The following is a 24,138-nucleotide window of genomic DNA, read 5'->3' as shown; positions in this document are numbered from 1 at the left end:
CCTTAAAGCACTAGCCCCAAATCGCTCTTATCGCCGAACAGGTGGGTGCCATCGAAGGGCATGTCCAATAGGGATGCCTGGACATCCACTGAACAGCCTTTAGATCTCAGCCAGGTGTGGCGTCTGAGTGCCATGGATGACACAATCACTGCATAGAGAATCCATCATATCCAGTCGACAGTGTATGAGTAACTTAGCTGCGTCACTAGCCTAGGTCAGGATGGCTCAGGCCTCCTCTGACACTATGGGCAGCACTTGCCCAAGCGAATTCCAAACTGTGTTAGTGTATGGGCAAAAGAGTCCAATGGTGTTCACCAACAACAGTAAAGGGCTGGGGGAGAGAACAACCACTTGCTAGAGGTGTCCAGCCTCTTGGATTCCATATCCTGTGGTGTGGTAGGGAACGTGCCAGGGTTGACTTCAGAGGTGGAGGCCTGGACAACCTGTCTCCCCAGAGTGAAGTGATGGGTGAGTAAAGCTAGGGCACAAGGAGCGGGCTGGTGACAGCGGCCAATTTTACTGAGCACACGAGCCCCTGTGCAGGGCCTGGCCTATGCCCCAAGCAGGATATCTGTGAAGGCTTTGTTAAAAGGGAGAAGAGGTTCTGTGGTGGCAGCTCTCAGTTGAGGCACTTCTGTCAAGATGTTTGCATTGACTGCCACTGACGGGAGCTTAAGATCCAGGACCTTAGCAGCCCTCCTCACCACCTTAGCACCTCCGTAACCACACAAGAAGGAGGGAGGGAGTAAAGACAATGTCAGAGATATCCAAAACACTGACATCCTTGGGACAGTTTTCTTTGGGAACTTTCAAGGGTTATGGTACCCAAAGGATCCTCAGATCCCTCATCCCAACCTCCCCTTTCCCCCCTAATCGACATCTCACAGCATCTGTTGAAAAAGTGGGACATCCCTGGGAGGCAAGCAAAAAAAAGTTCAACAAAGTGTCGGAAAAATTGACTCAAAAACAGACTAAGGTAGCACTATCTGGATCTAAGCTGATGATGCGGAAAAAAAGAAACGTCAGACTACTGTGATGGTATAGGCACCTCCCACCACTTTGGACAATACCACAGCCGAATGATACCACCTCCCAGAGAACAGAGGTACTGCTAAAAAATGTTTGGACCCCGTCTCATATCTGGGCAGATATTCTAAGATAACGATTCAGCAGTTGGATGTCTGTAAAAGATGTGCCGTTTTAAAATATATATATCTTTCTGGCGGAGGTGGGTGAATTCGCTAGTGAATCCAGAAAGATCTTCAAGCTGCGAAACTACACGTCATTCTGAATGGTAATGAAAAGAAAAAATAGAATAAGCTAGCAGGTAATATGGCAAACAGGTACCAATGGGTCTCTGTAGATAAACAACCAAGCAGACCGTCACCACTGGGACGAACCTCGGAAAACCTTAGCTTATCAAACAGTACTCAAAAGCAAATGAGGAGGGGGCGCCTCTACAGAGACCCATTGGTACCTGATTTATCTAGCAATCATCCACACCTTTATGTGCTGTGATTTCTCCATGAACATGCGGTTGTCCCCATATCGTCTGTGACCTTACCTGGATTTGAACCATGACTCAGATTGTAAGTTTGCTGACCATAATTCAGATTTGCCGTTTGCCATATTACCTGCTAGGCATTGGCTTATTCTAATTTTTCTTTTCATTACCATTCAGAATGACGCTCTTCCTCGATGCAATTGACCTTTCTAGGTATTGCAATCATTCTGATACCAGAGGTTGGTCCAGTTGTCCAGACCCTACGCCCTGTAAGAGGGGTAGTTCTTTCTCCACCTTCTGAAAATGAGCATCCTTGGTATGTCTTGATTTCTTTTATCTCTATCTAGATGTGCTTAGTCGTTCTAACTAACCACTCAATTGGGAGATGCCCCTAATTTGTGAATTCTTGTACTAAAACAGGTCTGTGTCCCCGTCTTCTGTCCTGATGAAGACCCCACTGCAAGGGATCAATTCAAGCCTGCTTCTATAAAGGGGTTGAAACGTCGACTAGCTTCCTGTGTTTCCAGCTTCATTCCAACATTGTGTTATTCATTACACCCATGAAGCCTGTTGTTTTTTAGGTTATAATTGAACCTATGGTCATTTATATCTAAGTTGAAGTATTTGTGTATCTATCATTGTGTGGCCTTTTTTGGCCCTTTTGTATATGTCACTTACCCCTCCCTATACTCACTGCACATTCCCCCTCCCCTTCCCAGGGCACGGAAATCTAAAGGTTTTATCTCTGTAGTATCAATTGTTACCAAAAACTTTTGGCTCAGCTTCATTGCAATTAAAACAATGTTAGCAGATTGACTCCTTTGTTTATATATTTGGACTACCAGTTGTGGTTTATTAATAATTTTGTGTGTGTTTACTGGGGCCCCTTTCTCTCCGTGCCTTAATTACCCAGGTCCCAGTGACGCTAATGGGTGAACCCCCCTTTTGCGCCGTAAATTTGGGACCAGATGTATGCAGGAGGCCATCATGCCCATGATCTTGCTCACTGTCCTCACTGTCAGAGCTCGCCCCTTCTGGTAGAGGCGCGACTCCTTCAGCAGGGCCAATGTTCTCTTCTCGCTGGGGAACACCCTGCTCTGTATGGTGTCGATCTGTGCTCCTAGGAAGATCTTGTCTTGTTCTGGTTCCATTGAGGATTTCCCCCAGTGAATGGAGAATCCCAGGTCCATCAGTGTACTTGTCACGCGTTGTGCGTGTTCTTTGCATGTCCTGTGTGAACTTGCCTTTATTAACCAGTCGTCCAGGTAAGGGTATACATGGATACCTTCCCTCCTTAGGTGCGCTGCCACTGCTACGAGGCACTTGGTGAAGACCCTTGGCGCGGATTTTAGACCTAAGGCTAGGGCTGTGAACTGGTAGTGTTCTTTGTTGATGGTAAATCTTAGTAGATGTTTGTGCTGCCTGTTCATTGGGATGAACAGGTAAGCATCCTTGAGGTCTATGGTGGCCATGAAGTCCCCGTCCCTTATCTGAGGAATGACCTCTTGTAGGGACGTCATCTTGAACGTTTGTGTTTTTATGTACTTGTTTAGGAACCTTAGGTCCAGGATGGGTCTCAGTGTTTCGTCCACCTTTGGTACCAGGAAGTAGGTTGAGTACACTCCCTTGTTCCTTTCTCTGTATGGTTCTGATTCGATGGCCTAAAGTTGGAGAAGTTCCTTCGCTTCCTTTTGAAGTAGCTCTAGCTCCTTTCCTGACTGCGCCTTCCTTTTTGGTTTCTTGTTTGCCGGTGTCTTTTCCAGTTCTATGCAGTATCCGAACTGTATGATGTTGAGTATCCATTTGTCTGTGGTTATCTTCTTCCATTCCCGTAAGAAATGACTTAGCCTGCCTCCTACTGGTGTTACATGTTCGTTGATGTTTGGTCCGTGTATCCCTCTGTTGGTCTTGTTGTGCTCCACCCTGGGAGGTTTTGCGTGGGAGGGCACGTATTGCGTGACAGAGTCACTTCGAGGTGGGTTGTTGGCCCCCTCTTTTATTATGTCCACGCCCATTCGCCCTCCCACGAAAGGACCGGCCCCTTGGCTGGTAGTGCCAGGTTTGTTTTTGCTGTCCCTGTTGTGTTTGGCTGTCACCCTGGTGGGACTGCTGGAATGTCTGGTGTGACGTTCCTGGCTGGTTTCCCCCTCTTCCGTTCGGTCTCCGTGTCGGGGTACCCCATCTCATCCCCCTGGACCTTGCAGTTTCATTTTCTTTCTGGATCTGGGTGAGCTTTTCATCCACCGGCGCCCCAAACAGTGTCACCCCATTGAACGGGGTGCTTAGAATGTTGTGCTGTACCTCTGGTTTGAAGCCTGAGATCCTGAGCCAGGCCTGCCTTCTCTCCGTGATTCCCATCATCAGTATGCTGCAAGTATCAGCTCCATCCAAGGCTGTTTTGAGGCATGAATTTGCCACATTCTTCCCCTCCTCCACAAGGTGTGAAGCTCTTTGTTGGTACTTGTCTGGGACGTGCTTGATCAGCTGTCTGATCTCGTCCAGAATTTGGTACTGCTGCCTGTTCAGCAGGGCGTTTGAGATTGTCATGCGCCAGTGCATCGCTGCATTTCTTTCTATCTTTCTCCCAGTTAGGTCCATCCTCCTGCTTTCCTTGTCTGGTGGTAGCCCTGATGATGTTGGCACATTTGCCCTTTTTCTGGGGGGCGGATCTGCCAGAGGTAATCAGACTAGAGGCCCATGTGGATCTTTAGGGCCAAAGGCGTGCCGGAGGAAGCCTGAAACGTGCCAAAGATGTGCGGCATGCCCTCTCGAAAGGTATTGACATGCTGCAACATTACCAACGGACACAGGAACTCAGGGTGCATCAGACCAAAGTTGGAATCAGCTCCTTGGTGGAAAGGGAGTGAGAAATGGAGCCACAGTGATGCCCTTGCACCGTCTCTGAAGAACAACAGTGGAAAAGGAAGTGGCCGAGTCACGCTTGGACTGTCCGTCTCTCTTCTTAGTCTTGCCTGGAGACTTCAAATGCAAAGACGATTGTTGTATTCTCTTCACTTATGTTATGCTGTATCACTTTAAGTTCAACATTCCATTTCCTTGATGTCATTATTCACTGTGTTCTTCCCAGTCAGTTAGCTCTCTGCTTTCTGATGGGATCACCAGCTTTTCTCTGTAGTGCATAATAAATGCTTTATAATCTTTCATGATCTCTCCATCATCATTTACATCACATGGCGACGATGGGCAGAGAAGCTAAACAACTACAGAGGGAGTGAAACTCTACTGGTGAGAAAAGAACCACGCGAAAATCTTATTTGTTGTAGACTGAAGAGAAATTCAAATTAAAGAAGAGAAATTCAGATTGAAGAAGAGAAATTCAGATTGAAGAAGAAAACCCATTCTGGAAGAAACCAAGAATAACCAAGATACTAAAATAATAATTTACAGCTACTAGAATTTCAAGTAACCTGTAACCGTTGGAACCCTACTCCTCACAGCCTGAAACAAAGAACTACATCTCTGTGTGCAAACCCTGATTTAACAATTCAAGTGCAAGCCAACTCGACTTTTAAAGAAACTAAAGAAGTCATCACCCTGCTTAAACACGCGGTGAGTGCATCAGTAAGACTTTGTTTAAGCTAATCTGTTCGTCAAATGAGTAAACCTCTATTTTTATTTAAATCACCGATCGATCGTTCGCTTGTGATCGATTTTTGGGACTTTGTATTTGTGGTAAACTTGACTCAGGAACTCGTCGCATTCTTCTAACAAGCGCAGAGCATTTTTCGAAAATCTGCACAAGCGCCAAGCATTTTTTGAAACCTGCACGAGCAGGTCAACACGAGCTGCATTGTCAAGACTTACTGCACAACGTTCTTCTTTGCCGAACGGACCACGTCACAAGAAGGAAGCCCCAAGCTGTGCTGAACAGAATCTTTATCAGAGCTTTCACCACGTCACAGGAAGGTGAGCAAGCGCAAAGCGCCAGGCAACGTCAATAGAACAAGCGGAAGCGGAGATGACGCAATGACGCTACGCATCCAGACGCCATCTTGAATCCATCGCTGGTTACCTAGCAACGCCGGTAACACGCTCTGAGACAACGCTAGCGCTAACGCTGACTACACTTTCAAAGGGATTACCGCGTTTTAAGTCAGCGCTACACGCCCTCAACGCTCTGCGTTACTCTGTGCTTCCAGATTGAATACATAACTGCACCAGTTCAACTGAAGGTGAAACGGTAAGCAGTGCCTAGCGCAAGTGACTAATGCAATTGACATTTTGTTTGTTCTCAAAAGATAAGAGGCACAAAGATTAAAGTATAATTGATATCATTATTAAGACGCCGTGAGGAGCAACCCAGTAGAACTACTGTTATCTTGAGGCTGTGTCCATATTTATATTATAGTGCACACAAGAGAAGGTACTACCAATTAAAGTAAAATGGAGAATATAAATGTTATAGCACCTCCCATGTTTCTACAAACAACAGGGGATCCACCCATTGAGTGGGATGAATGGATAGACATTTTTGAGAACTACTTAGAAGCACTTGATGGAAAGGATTTTAGTGCAATCAGAAAAAAAGCCTTGTTGTTAAGCGCTCTAGGCAAGGAAGGCCAACGTTCCTTTAAATATCTTCCAGTAGGATTAAATCAAGATGGGAGAGCAATAACCAATGTTTATTCTGAAGCAAAAGCTCGCATGAAGAAGCAGTATGCAAAGGAAGTGAATATTGTTATGGCCAGGCATAAATTCTACACTCAACCCCAGAGGAACGAAGAATCAGTAGACCAATTTGTAGCTAGGTTACGAGAACTGTCCATCAAATGTAGTTTCGGAGAGATAAGAGATGAAATGATACGTGACCAACTGATAGTGCAATGTCGTAACAAAAAGATGCAAGAAAAACTGTGGGCAGCAAAAAATCCGACCCTACAAATGGCCATTGATATAGCGAAAGTAGTCGAAGAATCGAATGCATGTATGAGAGAGATGGAGAAGAGAGGTAATGGAAAGGAAAATGTTCAAGGGGATGATGTTTCTTGTGTAGAACAAGATGAAGTTGCCGCTGTGAACATGAAAAGTGTAGATTTGAGCGAAAGAGGTCCAAAGAAATACAACAATGGGTTTCCAGGAAGTGACAGGAACAGATATCAAGGAAGGATGTGTAGTAGGTGTGGGAGCACTTTTCATAACTCAGATTTTAGGAAATGCTTTGCTATTGACAAGGTCTGTAGGAAGTGTGGGAGGAAGGGACATTTCTCCAAGATGTGCAGGGGAGGTAATGCAAATAAAGTAGCTGTTGTAGAAAACAGGGAAATAGTGAAAGACGTTGTTGGTGTTGAAGGTACCAACAAAATTTTGTGCTTGGGTGAGGATGGTGTCAGCGAAAGTGAACCCGGTAGTAGGTTCAGACCCAAAGCTCAATTCCTTATCAATGAGATCGAGACCCAGCTGATGGTCGATCCAGGATCATTGTGGACTATCATTCCAAAGGATATGTATTTAGAAAATTGGAAAAATGTGCAACTATTACCCAGTGATATTAGTCCCTGTGGTTACCAAGGTGAGAGTATAGATGTAATTGGGTTCATGGTATGTGTGATATCATTTAAAGATCGTTCCGTCAAAGGGAAGGTGTATGTGTCCAGATCAGGCCCAGCAATTTTGGGATGGGGGCAACAGTATGACCTTGGTATAATCATCAATCCCAGGGCAACACAACAGGTAATGGTTGTTGATAGCATAACTACAGATTCAATTGTTGAAGGGATGCAGTGTTTATTTGATGAACACATTGGGGAGTTGAGAGGTTATGTGCATAAGATTGTATTGCGCGAACATGCCATGCCTATGCAACACAGGGTGAGGAAGGTTCCATTTATTGCACGTGAGGAAGTGAACAAAATATTGAAAGAAATGTTAGACCAGGGAGTGATAGAACAAATAGAAACATCACCCTGGATTTCTCCCGTAGTTATTACAACCAAATCTGATGGAAAATTTCGTTTCTGTGTGGACCTTCGCACCCTGAACCAGAACATTGTAGTAGATAACTTCCCGTTACCAAACATCAACGAGTTGGTTCTGTCACTAAAAGGGGGGAAGTACTTCTCTAAGCTGGATCTTCGCAGCGCTTATCATCAAATAAAATTACATCAAGACTCCAAGGCTTTGACAGCTTTTATAACAACCGAGGGGATTTATCAATTCACACGTATGCCTTTCGGGCTTGCCTCTGCAGCCGGAGTGTTTCAAAGAATGATGGGGGCCGTACTGAAGGGTGTGAACAACGTAGTGTATTTCCAAGACGATGTTCTAATTTTTGGTGAGACCGTAGAGGAACACAATCTGATCTTAAAAACTGTTCTAGAAAGGATGGAACAAGCTGGATTAACTCTTAAGAAAGAGAAATGCAAATTTGCAGTAGAAGAAGTTGAATACCTAGGTTATACCCTATCAGTCGATGGTGTGAAACCCAAGCGAGATTTATTAGACTCTATCAGGAATGCACCAGCTCCGAGCGACAAAGATCAGTTGAGGTCGTTTCTCGGCCTCATTGAGTACTATGCAAAATTCGTAAGAGACTTTGCAGAGAAGACAGAAAAAATTAAGGTGTTGTTGAGGAAAGGATGCAAGTTTGTATGGGGTGTGGAGCAAGAAGAATGTTTTAAAAAAATCAAAGATGAAATTTGTGATGCAGGCATCCTGACACCATTTGATACCAACCGTAAGTCAGTCTTGACTGTGGATGCCAGCGCTGTGGGTGTTGGTGCGGTTTTGGCTCAAGTACACGAGTGTGGGATCAAGACTGTGGCTTTCGCTTCTAGGACGCTCACTACAGCTGAGAGGAATTACTCTATTATCGAGCGTGAAACCTTAGCCGCAGCGTGGGGTTGCGAGTATTACAGGATGTATTTGTGGGGGTTCAAATTCACGCTCTTGACAGACCACAAACCCTTGGTTAAAATTCTGTCACCTGGTGGAGCTGGCAAGGGTTCTGCGAGGTTAGCTAGACTCGCTGCTAGGATTCAAGAATATCTGTATACAGTTGAGTACATCCCAGGTTGGAGGAATTGCCAAGCCGATGGACTCTCTAGACTACCACTACCTTGGGAGTCGGTAGACAAGCTAGGTGTTGAATCATCCAATTCCGAAGGGTCTGTAGCTGCAGTGGATGAAGTAGTAGATATCTGTGCCGGGGCAATTGGCAAGAGTTTGTGGAATACATCCATGGCAAAGGATGTGGTATTGAGAGAAGTCAAGGACATGATTGTTAAGGGTCCGAGGAGAGAGAGTTGCCTATCCCCGGCAGTTCGCCCATATTTGAAAGTACTTGATCAGCTGTCTCTCTTGGACAAGGATGGCTTCTTGATTTTAATGGAAGATAAGTTTATTCCCCCACAAGACGTGAGGTTTACTATATTTAAACTAGCCCACGAAGGCCATCTGGGTCAGTCCCTCACCAAGAGGAGAGTTAGGGAGAATTTTTGGTGGCCCGGCATGGACTTGGAAATCTCTCAGTGGGTGGAAAAATGTACGGACTGTTTAGAGAGTGAAAAAAGGCTTAAAGTTGGTAGTCATACTGGTTGTGGATCAATAGGTGACCCAGGAAGCCCATGGCACACTATATGCCTTGATTTCATTGGCCCGTTCTACCAGTTGAGTCAAGATATGAGGTTTGGGTTGGTGGTAGTTGACATTTCCTCAAAGTGGTTAGTAGTTAAGTTCATGAAGGAAATCACTACCAATAACACTATTACTGTGTTGAACAACATTTTTAGAGAAGAAGGTTTTCCTACTAAAATTGTCACCGACAATGGAACCCAGTTGACTTCCTTGGAGATGACCAATTTCTTAAAAACATGTGGAATTGCACATTCTAGAACCTCACTTTACAATCCCCAGGGGAATGGAATAGTCGAGAGGGCGAACCGGATGGTTAAAGGTGCGATTCAGATGGCAATCTCGTCAAGAACAGATGTGAGGGAATTAGTAAATGACCTGGTTTGGGCATACAGAACCACTGAGAATGGTGTGACTGGAATGATTCCTTTTAACATCATGAGGGGGCGTTCAGCTGGCACAAAGCTTGTTGCCGCCTGGATGAAAGAATTGATAAATGTTGGTCCTGACAATACCGGCACTGTGTGTGAACCAGATGACAGTTGTAAGATTGCGGTGAGTGATTGGGTGAAGGTCAAGCCTGGTCGAGTTGGGGTCGGGTTGACCAAATTCAGGGGCCCATTCAAGGTCAAGTCTGTTCATAGAAGGTTCATTACTCTATTCAACGGCGAAAGTTGGAACTTGAGGCGTGTAGCACTGTACAAAAAAGCTGAATGTAAATATGATGTTACTTCTGAGGAGAGCAATATTAGTAGAGTTCAGAGAACTAGAAGACCTCCAGGTTACTTACATGATTTTGTTTGCCAATAAGGACTCTCTCTGTAATGATAAGCATGAACTCGTATTTTGTTTTTTTTATATATGAAGGGAAGAGGATATGTTGTATTCTCTTCACTTATGTTATGCTGTATCACTTTAAGTTCAACATTCCATTTCCTTGATGTCATTATTCACTGTGTTCTTCCCAGTCAGTTAGCTCTCTGCTTTCTGATGGGATCACCAGCTTTTCTCTGTAGTGCATAATAAATGCTTTATAATCTTTCATGATCTCTCCATCATCATTTACATCAACGATCTGCTGCTGGAACGACTGGGAAAGGAACAGCGTCCGCACTGTCAACTTCAACCTGCATGGACGTCTTGCAGTGTTTTGCCATGTAGAGCTTCACCTCGCTTTCACAGATGGCTATCAGATTCATTTGATGTCAGTGCACAGGCCTTGGAGTCATGCCCAACACCAGAGGCATACCCTGAGGTGATCTGTCCTAGACTTCCATTTGTGAGTCTTCACAAGGTTTAAACCCTGTGGGGGTGACCCGTTCGCTTCCACAATGAAGAGATTATTTTCTTATACATTTTTTCAAAGAGTGAAGACAAAGAAGAGCAGAGCTCTGAATGCATGTCTAAAGGCACAGAAAGAAAGCAACTGACGCAGCCACACAGGTGGCGCATCTTTGTGGCTCGGTTTGTCACTTTCAGAGCGGAACAGAGTCAACGTGGAGTCACATGACACCACCTCCAGTCATGAAGGAGCAACTGCTTTTTGAGTTTTCCAAGTGTTGGTGTGACTAAAACCTAATGCTTTCTTGTTTGTCTTCTCTCATATTTCTGTATCCCGCTTCGCCTTCAGTATCGAGCACAATCTTGGATGTGTTTGGAACTGCAAAAGAGATAGTTGGATGCCCTGTTGTTCCTTCAGCAAAATGAATCTACAGGTTAGTGATATTGTGACTCTTACACCCTGGAATGGTACAACAACTCATACAACCCAATAGAAGTTAAGGGACAAAAGACAAATTAAACTATTGACTTTATATGTCAGGAAGGGAGAAAATACAACACTCTAAAGGTCTAGTGAAAAATCACTGCATTCATATTATTTTAAATCTAATTTATGTTAAAAGTCATGGCATTAGAAATAATTCTGATTGCCTTTGATGTGAACTTATTTTTCCATCTGGTCAACTACAGAGACCAAATTTCTCACCACTATGGGAAAAGGGATGCATTAGTAATTCCAGTGAATGACCAATTTTAACACCTGTGTGCCGACTCCTACTCACTTGAGAAAGGTTCTATACATTGAATACACTGGATCATCTGTTCATCACTTTCAGTCAGTAACTACTTCTGCAGGAAATACACTTCAAATAATACTGCATAATAACTTGCAGATTATAATGAAACTTACCTGTTCCACTTGATCTAATCGTTTCCTAAGATTTTCATTTAGGTAAGTCTCTACTCGTGTAATAGTGCCTTCCAGTTTAATTCTTTCATTCAGAAGCTGCCTGTTTTCCTAAACAAAAGAGGCAAAATGTAACCCAATTATAAGAAATTCAATCGAAAATAATCTTAGTTTCCATGTGAGAATGCAATTCTACAGGGAAATAGGGAGTTTGCAAAGAAACATGACTTACCTATAATCAAATTTGTGAATCAATGACGAATAGTGCATATATATATATATATATATATATATATATATAAATATATATATATATATATATATATATAATCTCAGAATATGGACATGGTTACGGAGATCCTAGAATACAAATGTGTCAACAAAAATAAAAAATAAGCAAATTATGTTTTTTGCGGATAATGACACCACCAACTCCAATAATGCTCTCAACTGACGCCATCTTATTCCAACTTGGAGAATAATAAAGACTTGAAAATATCTCTGAGCACTCTAGGGTAAGATCTGGTAATATTATAAAACCTATCCACAATTAATAACTATCATCATAGACAAGTAACGTTTCCGTCTCGAAAAAAACGAGTCCCAAAATATATTTTACCAAAGACCAAGATGGAGGAGGAACTGAGACGTAAAATAATCTATTACTGTAAACTAATAACGCTTGTACCATAGAAAGGCGTGTCCCAGGTACAAACAGCGGTGAAGCAAATTTTAGAGCAAATTTCAAAACTGGCAAAATTCACCTTTTTTTCCAACGTAGAGCAGAAAGAATTAAGGTTAATCTGCAGTAGAAAAAACAATGCCAAAACTCACCAATGTTGCTTTAGTATCACTATCAGGAACTAGGCAATGTAACTACCTTAACGATAATCGCACTAAGATAATTACATTGTCCAGACCCCCAGACAGCACTCTTGAAAGGAACTTCCACAGAACTGAAAGCTATGCGCAATGCTATGAGGGATAATGATGTAATTAACTTGATGAGTTTATTGCAATTATATTGCCAGGGCCACGACAGTGTTGGACCTCACTAGTATTACTTATTCTTCACATTCATTACTGTGAGAACAAAAGAATAATTTTTTCTCGTTACATCTTGTTACATCTTTTTTTTTTTTTAAAACCTTTATTTTTGATTTTGCAACATGGAAGAAAAACAATCCCCCTCCCGAACCTTGGCATTGTTCATCCAGTAAGTGTATACAATACGGTAATCATCTTGTTACATCTTTGGCAGGAGGATGCAACCCTAATAAAAAAAGGATGTAAATGCTTAAGGGTTAAGATACACTTAGAGGGAATTTAAGAAAAATAAAAATAAATTGGCAACCACTATTTGGGAGTCTCTTCTGGAGGCCAAGAACAATGCCGACTAATGGTGCACAAGAGACTTTTAAAAGAAAAATATTGATCCCTACTGTTGCAGTTGAAGTTTTAACTTTTATGCAGTCAACACTGATTTACCGCAGCCAATTGAGTCTTACTTCCACATGACAAATATAAGATATAATAAATTCACCATGTGACAGACTATATGAAAAAATATGTAAAAAATAATGATTTTTTTCCCCAAGTTCTGTTTTTATATTCTTTAAATTCAAATGCTTGCCGGGCTTATTGAGTTATTGGACATAAGAAAAGACATCCAACAGAAAACTGGACCAATTTGCTCGGAAATTCAGAAATAACTAGCTACGAGTTGTATAGCAGAATCAGCTACATAACTGTTAAAATTGGGGGTCTCTGGTTGGCGCAAGTATTCACTTGGGACAAGCAGGGACCCTCTCCTCTAAGTCAGGGCGAAGGATGACCCCTTAGAATTACCCTTGCTCGCCCTCTAGGTGCGTGGCGTGAGCAGCCAGGCTATTCTTCAGGCGTTATTCAGTTAAGCATTTGTAATAACACACACAGTAAAATTTACCAATCCCCCCACAAATGGACACCAGGCTGTGAAAATATAAAAATACGTTCCTTTATGTAAAAATATATATATATATGAGCAGTTCAGACTTATTACAAGACCAATAACGTTTTCATATGCCAACAGGTTGTAAAAATAGGCACGCTTTTCTTAGGTATAGTTCAAAAAGGATTTCCTTCTCAGTTCTCTTCCAACACAGTTCTCTTAGGGACCCACGGCCAGTCTCTGGTCGTCTGAGCGCTTTGCAGAGCTTCTGTGTCCTCAGTAAGGTTAAAAGCGGAACACCCTACCACGGCTCACGCATCCGGCGTGAGCACTCGTACGTCGCGTACACTTTACTCACGGTTTGGCAGGAGTGGAAGCGGCTGGTCCGAGAAAGGGGAAAACAAACGTTGCGGGCCCCTAGCCCGGTGTAGAACTGGGCGAAGGCTTCTTTTCTGTTACGGTAGGTCGAGTCGTGCACGGCAGTGCGGCTCGGCCCGTTCAGGGATGCCTTCGGATCCTGGCGTCAGCGGGTGTGGGCTCACAAGCAGGCGCGGCCCTCGACTCCTAGTACGGCGGTACTGGGGACTCCACGAGGGGGGGGGCGCGGCTTGCAGACACTCGGGGATAGCGAAGCGGGGACGGCAGGGCACGGTCAGTGCGGGCTGCGGGTCCCGTCGTAGATCACTATCGCCACTGGAAATCCGGCGGGAGGGGCGAGGGCGCTCTCAGCGCGCTCCTATTGACAGGCGAGGGGCAGAGGAGCAGGCAGCTTAGCCCGGGGGCAGAGAGCGACTCCGAACGGAGCGAGGCTCTCACGGGGACAAAGGCAGGCAAGCTCCCGAGTGCCACAGCCCTAGTAGGGGGGCGATGAGGGGCGCAGTCTTCCTCCGGCGGGAGGCACACACGGCTCGAAGTTGAAGGACGAGCAAAGGCACCAAGAACCCACTAGTCCTGGGGTTCAGATCAGGGGGCAAGCTCAGTCAAGCCCTTGGAGAATGTTTCAAAGCACAAGTCAGCAAAGTCTTTTCAAAAGTCTTCTCCTCTCCTTCCTCAGCAAGGCAAGCAGCAGGCCAGTCCTTCTAGCGTCTTCTTCTCCTTCTAGTTGGGCAGAGGTTCTTTGTGGGGAAACGGGATTCTGATTTACAAGGAGCAGGGCTCCTACTTTTATACAGCATTTCTTTTGTCTTCTCAGGCCAGGGGGGCCTTTGCATAACTGCTTTCAGTCTCTGAGTACTTGTTGGGTGTACTTCTGGCTTCTGCTTTCAGTGTGAGGGGCAGGCACATCAGACGCTCCACAGGAGGTGGAGCCAGCATTGTGTGGACAGGGGCAGCCAGGAGTACCTTGATGACAGTGCTTCGCCCTTCCTGGGCCAGGTGCAGGCTGAGTCATCAGTCGCTCCCCAGGGGGCGGAGACAGCATTGTGGTGGCAGAGCACAGCCTGATTAAGAGTCCAGGGGCACTCCTACCTCTCACTAAGGTGTAATCCTTGCATTCACCACCTGTCATCCCCCAGCCCTGTCACTCACACATCCCAGACAGTCAGATCCACATACTAGCAGAGGCGGGCTGAAATGGTTAGGCAAGCAAATGCTAACTTTCTAAAAGTAGCATTTGCAAACACAGGATATTAAAATAAACTTTACTAAAAGAAGAATTTTATTATTCTGAGTCCAGGCATACTAAACTTTATTTTCTACCATGTTCCCTGAGCCTGCTGGGATTATAGAGTGTAATAGTTCCAGCAGCCCATCTGGCCTAAAGGGAAGAGGTAGCCTTACAATAGTGAAAAACGAATTTGGCAGTAATTCACTATTAGGACATGCCACACTCATCAGAGCATGTCCTACCTTACACTTACAATGCACCCTGCCCTTGGGACTACCATAGGGGTGACTAATATGAAGTTAAGGGAAGGTTTAGGGGCTGGCAAGTGTGTGCACTTGCCCAGCCAGCATGACAGTACCAGACTGCATGCAGGTTCTGCCATGGCAGACGCTAGACACATTTTAAAAGGCTGCTTCTGTGGGTGGCGCAACCCGCGCTGCAGGCCCATTAGCAGTATTGGCATTCACAAGCCCTGGCACTCCTGGTGCACTTTACTGGGGACTGACAGTAAATCCAATGAACCAATCATGGAAATCAATCACAGTTACATTTTACATTGGGAGAGCATATGCACTTTAGCACTGGTCAGCAGTGGTAAAGTGCCCAGAGTCATTAAACCAACAAAAACAGGTCCGAGAGAGTATTGGAGGAAGGCAAAAAGTTCAGGGATGACCCTGCCAAGAGGGCCAAGTCCAACACAACCCCCTTCCAGCCAAAACGCAGGGTAGACCAATCACCACTGTGATGGGCTTCCCTGCTTTGGGCGATAGAACATGGACCTGGCCCGCAACAGCAGGGGCACATTCCAGTTCTACGCCAATCTGAACCTATTTCAAATCCTCTGTCCATACTCTCAGGGTCCAACCAGCTAATCCATGGGGCACCCTTCTCTACCTCTGTGGACACCACCTGTGCAGCCTCTAACCTCAACTTGCTCACAGGTGTGTCCCAACAGACAGTCATCAAATCATAGTGGCCACTGACAGTAGTCAGGGCTGAGACCCAGGCCTCATGCCTCTCAGGCCTCTCAAACCCCTGAGGCCTTAAGGAGCGGGGGGCAGTAGCCCCAGGTGCTTGGCACCTTTTGTCCACTCTCCCTCCTGTCAGGTCAGGTATGTCATCCTGGCACTGACCCACCAGCCCCAGGCCTGTACCTGGCGGCTGGACCAAACACTGGGGTGGCCTCTCCCACAGCCGGTCCTCCCCCTTGGGGCTCTGTACCCTCCCACATGGAGTGGTACCCCCTTACAGAATTGTCAGGGCACCTGTGGCAGGTGACCTGCACAATTCGCCCACCAGTTCAGGGGTGCTATCCTGCAACCGGGGCACAAGGTCAGGGGGGACACCCTGCACCTGGCCCTCTATCCTAGGGTTTATACACTCAAACCGCACCGGGGTCAGAGGCAAGGACTCTCTCCCTCTGCACCCCCTTCCAGAGTACTGCCCACTCCCCACTGGAGTGGTACCCCTAGAAGTGACATGGATCAGGACACTGATTACAGTGGTCCCACCCTCCAGGTCAGACAACACCTGAACCTGGCTCTCCAACTCAGGGACCCAACCCTGCAGTTGAACAATTGCCTGGCGCACCAGGAACACCCGAGGAGCACACATGCCCCCCCTGACGGTGGCACATAGCTCATGTACCGTGCGACAGTCTGCCTGGCGCAGATCTCCCAACCCCTGTCCCTCTGACAGTGCGAGAAGATCCCCCAGGACAGAAATGGTGTCCCCCTGGTCATTCACTGGGGACGCAGCCCTGCTGGCTGGCCCCTGACCCACTGGTTCTTCCACTGGGGACTCTTTCCCCCTCTCGCCCCTCTTTCTGGACCTCTGCACCCTCCCACCTGGAGCGGTACTGCCAGACACCAGAACTACTGGAGCTCTGTTTACAGAGCCTCCACGTTCTCTAGCCACTGGGGGACCCCCCTCAAAGGGTGACTCATCCGGACAGCCTAGGCTCCCCACCTGGTGTTCCCTTAAAGAACCATCCAGGCTCTGAGACTGAGGTTGGGCATTACCGGGACAAAACCCATTCTCACTCCTTCCCCTTAAGGACAGGACGTGAGGCCCTACACCCCTCTCACTACTACAGGACCTAGCAGGGCTACTCTGCGCCACTTCCACCACTCTGGGCTGGAAGATACCTGAGCCACTCCCCACAGGATCACACCCCCATGCCTCTACAGACCCTCTGGAATCCACCACAAGGTCTGCCTCCAATGTGAGCTCCCTGGGGTCAGAGAACTCACTCTCAAACAGATGTTGGCATAGCTCTGGAAAACTAGGACTTAAAGTATGCTCTCCCACAATTGGATTACACAGCCCCTAGCAGGGTTAACCAAACTATACTTCACCTCTCCATCCAGCGCCTCACACACATACTCCACACTATTCTTCTGCGACTGGCCAGACAGTAGCGGACTGTCTCTGTCACACAACCCACACTCTTCTGGGCGGTCTTTACACTTACCCACCAGGACCTCAACCATAGGGAAATCCCTCCCACCACTAGGACCATGAACTCCTACGCCAGCTACCCTATTCCCTTCAGGGACGCTGCGCACTACTGGAGCTACCTCATGCCCTTGAACCTCCTGGTGTAAGTTAACCCCCTCCAAGTCAGGTGCCATATCTCTAGGTGCGCGCACTATGCTGTCAGCACTAGATACCTGAATGTTGCTGCCACCAGCTGAGCTGGACTCCACCTCCAACTCAGCAAAGCTCAATCTGTGAGCTACACAAATCTCTTGTTGCTGGGCTAAAGCCCTCCTGGCTTCAAGCTCCAAATCAAGTTCTCTCATCCTCAAGTAGTGAGCTCTTTGGCGTTTTTGCGCCTCCATTGCCAATTTTTGCTTCTCCATTTCCAATTGGCCCTTTAATCTTGCCATCTCCATTTCATGCGCCCTGGTTGCTGCCCTGTCTGTCAACTCCTCTGGCGACAGACATCTGGTTGCTGCCTTTTCCATCCTCACTGAACCAGGCATGACGTTTCACAAGCACACGGAGATCTCCCAGCAAAATTAAAAAACAATAAAATCTGTGGCTGCGTTATAGGTCTGCTCTCAGTATGTGGTGATCAATAATTCACTATATGTAAACTACAAATGCAAATTCGCAAATCCTCACCGCTGCGTCCAATGTTAGAATTGGGGGTCTCTGGTTGGCGCAAGTATTCACTTGGGACAAGCAGGGACCCTCTTCTCTAAGTCAGGGCGAAGGATGACCCCTTAGAATTACCCTTGCTCACCCTCTAGGTGCGTGGCGTGAGCAGCCAAGGCTATTCTTCAGGCGTTATTCAGTTAAGCATTTGTAATAACACACAGTAAAATGTACCAATCCCCCCACAAATGGACACCAGGCTGTGAATATATAAAAATACGTTCCTTTATGTAAAAATATATAAATATGAGCAGTTCAGACTTATTACAAGACCAATAACGTTTTCATATGCCAACAGGTTGTAAAAATAGGCACGCTTTTCTTAGGTATAGTTCAAAAAGGATTTCCTTCTCAGTGCTCTTCCAACACAGTTCTCTTAGGGACCCTCGGCCAGTCTCTGGTCGTCTGAGCGCTTCGCAGCGCTTCTGTGTCCTCAGTGCAGTTAAAAGCGGAACACCCCACCACGGCTCACGCATCCGGCGTGAGCACTCGTACCTCGCGTACACTTTACTCACGGTTTGGCAGGAGTGGAAGCGGCTGGTCCGAGAAAGGGGAAAACAAACGTTGCGGGCCCCTAGCCCGGTGTAGAACTTGGCGAAGGCTTCTTGTCTGTTACGGTAGGTCGAGTCGTGCATGGCAGTGCGGCTCGGCCCGTTCAGGGATGCCTTCGGATCCTGACGTCAGCGGGTGTGGGCACACAAGCAGGCGCGGCCCTCGACTCCTAGTACGGTGGTACTGGGGTCTCCACGAGGGGGGGCGGCGCGGCTTGCAGACACTCGGGGATAGCGAAGCGGGGACGGCAGGGCACGGTCCGTGCGGGCTGCGGGTCCCGGCGTAGATCACTATCGCCACTGCAATTCCGGCGGGAGGGGCGAGGGCGCTCTCAGCGCGCTCCTATTGACAGGCGAGGGGCAGAGGAGCAGGCACCTTAGCCCGGGGGCAGAGAGCGACTCCGAACGGAGCGAGGCTCTCACGGGGACAAAGGCAGGCAAGCTCCCGAGTGCCACAGCCCTAGGAGGGGGGCGATGAGGGGCGCAGTCTTCCTCCGGCGGGAGGCACACACGGCTCGAAGTTGAAGGACAAGCAAAGGCACCAAGAACCCACTAGTCCTGGGGTTCAGATCAGGGGGCAAGCTCAGTCAAGCCTTGGAGAATGTTTCAAAGCACAAGTCAGCAAAGTCTTTTCAAAAGTCTTCTCCTCTCCTTCCTCAGCAAGGCAAGCAGCAGGCCAGTCCTTCCAGCGTCTTCTTCTCCTTCTAGTTGGGCAGAGGTTCTTTGTGGGGAAACAGGATTCTTATTTACAAGGAGCAGGGCTCCTACTTTTATACAGCATTTCCTTTGTCTTCTCAGGCCAGGGGGGCCTTTGCATAACTGCTTTCAGTCTCTGAGTACTTGTTGGGTGTACCTCTGGCTTCTGCTTTCAGTGTGAGGGGCCGGCACATCAGACGCTCCACAGGAGGTGGAGCCAGCATTGTGTGGACAGGGGGCAGCCAGGAGTACCTTGATGAGTGCTTCGCCCTTCCTGGGCCAGGTGCAGGCTGAGTCATCAGTCGCTCCCCAGGGGGCGGAGCCAGCATTGTGGTGGCAGAGCACAGCCTGATTAAGAGTCCAGGGGCACTCCTACCTCCCACTAAGGTGTAATCCTTGCATTCACCACCTGTCATCCCCCAGCCCTGTCACTCCTTTTGGCTTTGACATGGCCTCATGTCATCCTGAATTCTGATTCTGCCTGACTTGAGCTTTATCTGCGCGCACAGCCACGCTTGCAAGTTGTTTGGGTTAATCACGTTTATGGACTGTTTTGTGGGAGAGTGTTTAATGTACCCTGGAAGGCTTTCGTGAGCTTCATCAAGATAAAGGCTGGAACATGCGAGAATGTAGAGGTAACATGGGAACTTCTTTCTGCCCTGGAATGCTTGCTTGGAAGCTGGCCAGGCCCAGTAAGATTCCTTTGCCGCGGAGGGGAAGGCTCTCAAACCTTTTAGTGTGTGTTTTGAGACTGTAAAGCTGAGGTTTGTTGACAACTGAGTTGGGAGCTCACTTACAGAGTAGACGTACTGCTGTAAGACAAACGGAACCGGAGTCCCGGTCGAGAGTCCAAACCAGCTGTGAACATCCCCACCCCCGGCAAGGATGTTGAGTGAACGATCGGGTGAGGTGACTTGTTTTTGACTAGTGCCATTGTGATGCTTGGTTCCAGTGGCTTTGATCATTTGAAGTGTTTTCTTTGTGATTCAGTGTATATATATATCTTTCTGATCTCTTGCAAGACACCCAGTATATTCACTTGAGTCTTCTCATATTATTTGTTGCTTGTGTATTCATTAGTATTCATGCATTTAATTGTGGCATCTATCAAGTGTATTCCTATTACATGTGTATGTGTATATATATATATATATATATATATATATATATATATATATATATATAATATACAATATATTTTTGAATGGGATTCATTTTGGCATCTGGGAAAGCCTTTCTGTTAGAGAGCATTGCATAAATAAACCCCAAGCCTTATTCTAAAAAGAGAGTCTTTGCATTTTGTAAAATAAAGCCCTTTTCTAGGTGGTGTTGTGTTTTATGTCTCTTGCATCGCCGTGTTTGAACCACTGTGTGGGAGATTCTGTATTATCTGAAAGGCAAAGCAAGACAGGAGCATAGCTAATGCAGTAAAGAAGTTAACAGCTGACTCCATGACCGATAAAAATGCATGCTCCCACCTGCCATGAGTGAGGGAAGAGACTTTGATTTAAGAAGTGTCCATAGGGAAAGACTCAGTGATACTAAAACAGCTTGCTATATTCACATTTGCATAGCTGTGAGTGGTATACCGTAAATTAGTACCTAATGACGGCATAAGGGACAAGAACTTACTTGTTGCAATTGGCGAATCTCATCGTTCAGCGCATCTACTCTCCTTTGATCTTCTAGACTGAGCTGCGACAGCAAATCTGTACCGAGTTCAGCCTTTAATGACTCGCGTGTAGATTCCATGGCATGTAAGCTTGCCTCCAAACTTTGTAAGCTGCGTTGCTAGAAGAAACACATTGAAATGTTAAATGAAACTCAACAATGTGTAGTAGTTAAAAAACGTAATCTAATGCGAATTTACAATTCTGGGCTGGTAGCACAAAAGAAATTCTATTTTATCACATTTATTTAGAAGCAACACATATGGAGTTTTCTAGCCAAGGTGATTCAAGACAATTCCGTTTTCTAAAAATACATACAGACCTCATGCCACCACTTACATAATCTCCGATATTGGAATATGAAGCAGAAGAGGTGTAGTAAATGCCTTTTCCCTTGTGAGTTTAGTTTTTGTCTACCAAGAAGGAATTGATTACCATTTGATTCCAGAAAGGTTAGCACAAAGTTATCTTTCTAGAAGTGAGCTGCCCACAATTGAGCAGGGAGAGGTGGGAGAGGTTTATGTGCCACACTCATCTGGGTCAATCCAGGGTGATGGAAATGTGCTCGGCCCAGTCTTGGCAAATCTTCCGCAGAACTCGAGGAATCAAGGCATGGGAGGAAATATTTAGTGAGGTGAAAGCTTCTGATTTTAGCGGAAAAGAATCCTCTAAGGCTCCACTCAACGGATACTGTAGGGCACAAAACAATGAGCGATAGGCACTGCTGTGAGCTGCAAAAACATCCACTTGAGGTGTGCACCAATGGGCAAAGATGTTCTGAACTCTCTCTGGATGGAGACTCAATTCATGGTCAGCATGATGAAGGCAACTGAGGCTGTCCCCAGGTATTCAGAGAGCTGCCAAATTGGCTGTTAACTTGTCACAATGCATTCCAGTGTGCCCAGAATCTCAGAGCTTCCAGATATAGGAAGTACGACCCCAATCATCCTTGTTTGTTGCCACGCCACACTGTCCTTCAAGATCTGGATGGACTGACCACGAAGGGACGGGAGGTAAGCCTTGAGCACCATCAGCAGGTTTGTGCAGAATACCTGCTCCTCTGGTGTTCGTAGGCCTCTGATCTCCAGCTCCCTCATATACACACCGCACCAGAGATTGGATGCGTCCGTCATCACCAGTGCCAGGAGGACAGAATGACATCCCTTCAATGAAGTTCTCCTCAGCTGACCACCAATAAAAGTCTGCTACAGGTCCTTAGAGATCACAATCCTGACCGTCGGATCACCCTCATGCTGGAACCATTGCCATGGAAGGCTCCACTGGAGACCTCTCATGTGCCAACATGCACGCTTGACCAGGTGGATTCAAGTGAACTGACCCAGCAGGTACAGAATCATCAGCACTGGATTCTGAGCTTACGCCCAGAACATCAGAATCATATCCCGATTATCCTGGATCCTCTGTTGAGGAAGGAAGGTTCAGAGCAATGTTGCACCCGGTAATTCCCCAAAGAACAGAAGAATCAGAGAAGGCTTGACGGCCATATAAGCGTTTTCATTTCATTTAGTTCATTTCCTTATGACATTGCCGCCCTTCTGAAACTATTTTTAATACCCAGCGCTGACCCGAAGCCCTCATTTTAACCAATTCATACCACGGTCTTTGCAGATTTGACTGGAACGTGACAGTGATTTATTGACCTGCATTTCCATTTCACCCGTAAATTCACAACTGTGTGACGGGTGTTTTCTTGATCAGTCAGTCTCTCATGGTCTTGAATACACAGGTGTTCTCTGTGTCTTTAGGAGCTCAGCTGAGCCCCATCTCAACACTAATCCCCAGTCCATAAGAAACACGCTGGATGTCAAATTAGGTCAATCCTTTTACCCCATATTTACACGCATTCACCATCCCTTTAACCCTTTGTAGTTTATGTAACACCATTTATTCATTTAACTTTTAGGTGCTCTTTACATTGCTAGTCCTGACGAAGACACCACCCTAAGGTTGGTCTTACCTAGTGTACCCAATAGGGGTCAAAACGTCGACTTCAGCCAACTCACAAGCTAGGACAACTTTAAATGAATGTGATGGTGTTCATAGCAAAATCCGAATATGTTGCGCTATTAAAACTGTATACAAACTCCATTCTCCAGCCGAAAAAGCTTTACTTCTCCCAAAAAGTCCTAAACTCGGCTTCCAAGGTAAAAGATATTTTCTCTATCGTAAACGAGCTCACACTTCCCGATAGGGTAACTCCTCAAGTCGTTCCCTCACAATCACTTTGTGACTCTCTTAATTCATATTTTATCGACAAAATCATCACTATAAAAAATAACATCCCCAGCCCTTCCTCCCCCTTTGTCCCGATCCCTCCCTCTCAGAATTCATCCACACTTGATGCTTTTCCTCCCATCACTAGCAGTGACTTTGTGGCTCTATTAAACAAAGTGAGCTCAGGCTCGCCTAATGATTGCTGCCCTCCACAGATACTCAAAGCAGCCTTTCTTGCTTGTCCTGACCCTCCACTCACACTTCTTAACGAATCCCTAGCTTTAGGTATTGTCCCTGACTCCTTTAAACACGCAGCTGTGGTCCCCATCTTGAAAAAGCCCAACGCTGATCCTCTGGTTCTGGCCAATTTTCGCCCTATTTCCCTGCTTCCTTACCTAGGCAAAATCCTGGAGACTCATGTTACCAACTGTCTTAGTTCCTTCATTGAGAACCCTGGGTTCCTTGACCCTCAGCAGGCTGGCTTCAGGCCAGCCCATTCCACCGAATCGGTCATTCTAGCGGTGATGGATGAGCTCAGAAAGGGTGCTGATAATAACATGTCCCAGGCACTCGTGCTTCTGGATCTCTCTGCGGCCTTTGACACGGTCGATCACAACCTGCTGATCGACCGTGTCAACAACGCCGGTGTTCAGGTTCGGGCCCTTGATTGGATCCGATCATTCTTACATCGGCGTACTCAGGCGGTCCACCTGTCTACCTTTGTAGCACCCCGATCCAGTCTGACCTGTGGTGTCCCCCAGGGCTCTGCCTTATCACCCCTTCTGTTCAATCTCTATATGCAGCCCCTGATCATTTCCCTCCGTAATAGCCCAGTTACCATCTTTAACTACGCGGATGACCTCCAGCTGGTCTTTAATCTTGAATCCACCCCTACATCCCGCACTGATTTTCAATCTACCATGCTCTCCATTAGCGAGTGGATGTACTATAGCCAGCAGAAGTTAAATCCCGATAAAACGGAACTTGTATTAACCAGGGGCCTCGC

The 24,138-nt window shown here is 46.4% G+C and overlaps 1 protein-coding gene across 1 annotated transcript in view; it reads right to left on the bottom strand.

The window, feature by feature from the left end:
- The window catches only part of SMC3 (structural maintenance of chromosomes 3), an 845,399-nt gene that overhangs the window by 216,778 nt on the left and 604,483 nt on the right, over positions 1-24,138 (bottom strand). The window contains exons 21-22 of the mRNA XM_078643761.1: positions 20,860-21,018; positions 11,286-11,393 (exon numbers count right to left, since the gene is read on the bottom strand). Of these exons, the coding sequence (XP_078499887.1) occupies positions 11,286-11,393; positions 20,860-21,018 (267 nt within the window). The remainder of the gene's footprint in view (positions 1-11,285; positions 11,394-20,859; positions 21,019-24,138) is intronic.

Source organism: Lissotriton helveticus, chromosome 5_1 (assembly GCF_964261635.1).
Source record: "Lissotriton helveticus chromosome 5_1, aLisHel1.1, whole genome shotgun sequence".
Lineage (NCBI taxonomy): Eukaryota > Metazoa > Chordata > Amphibia > Caudata > Salamandridae > Lissotriton > Lissotriton helveticus.
This window is presented reverse-complemented; position numbering and strand designations above follow the sequence as displayed.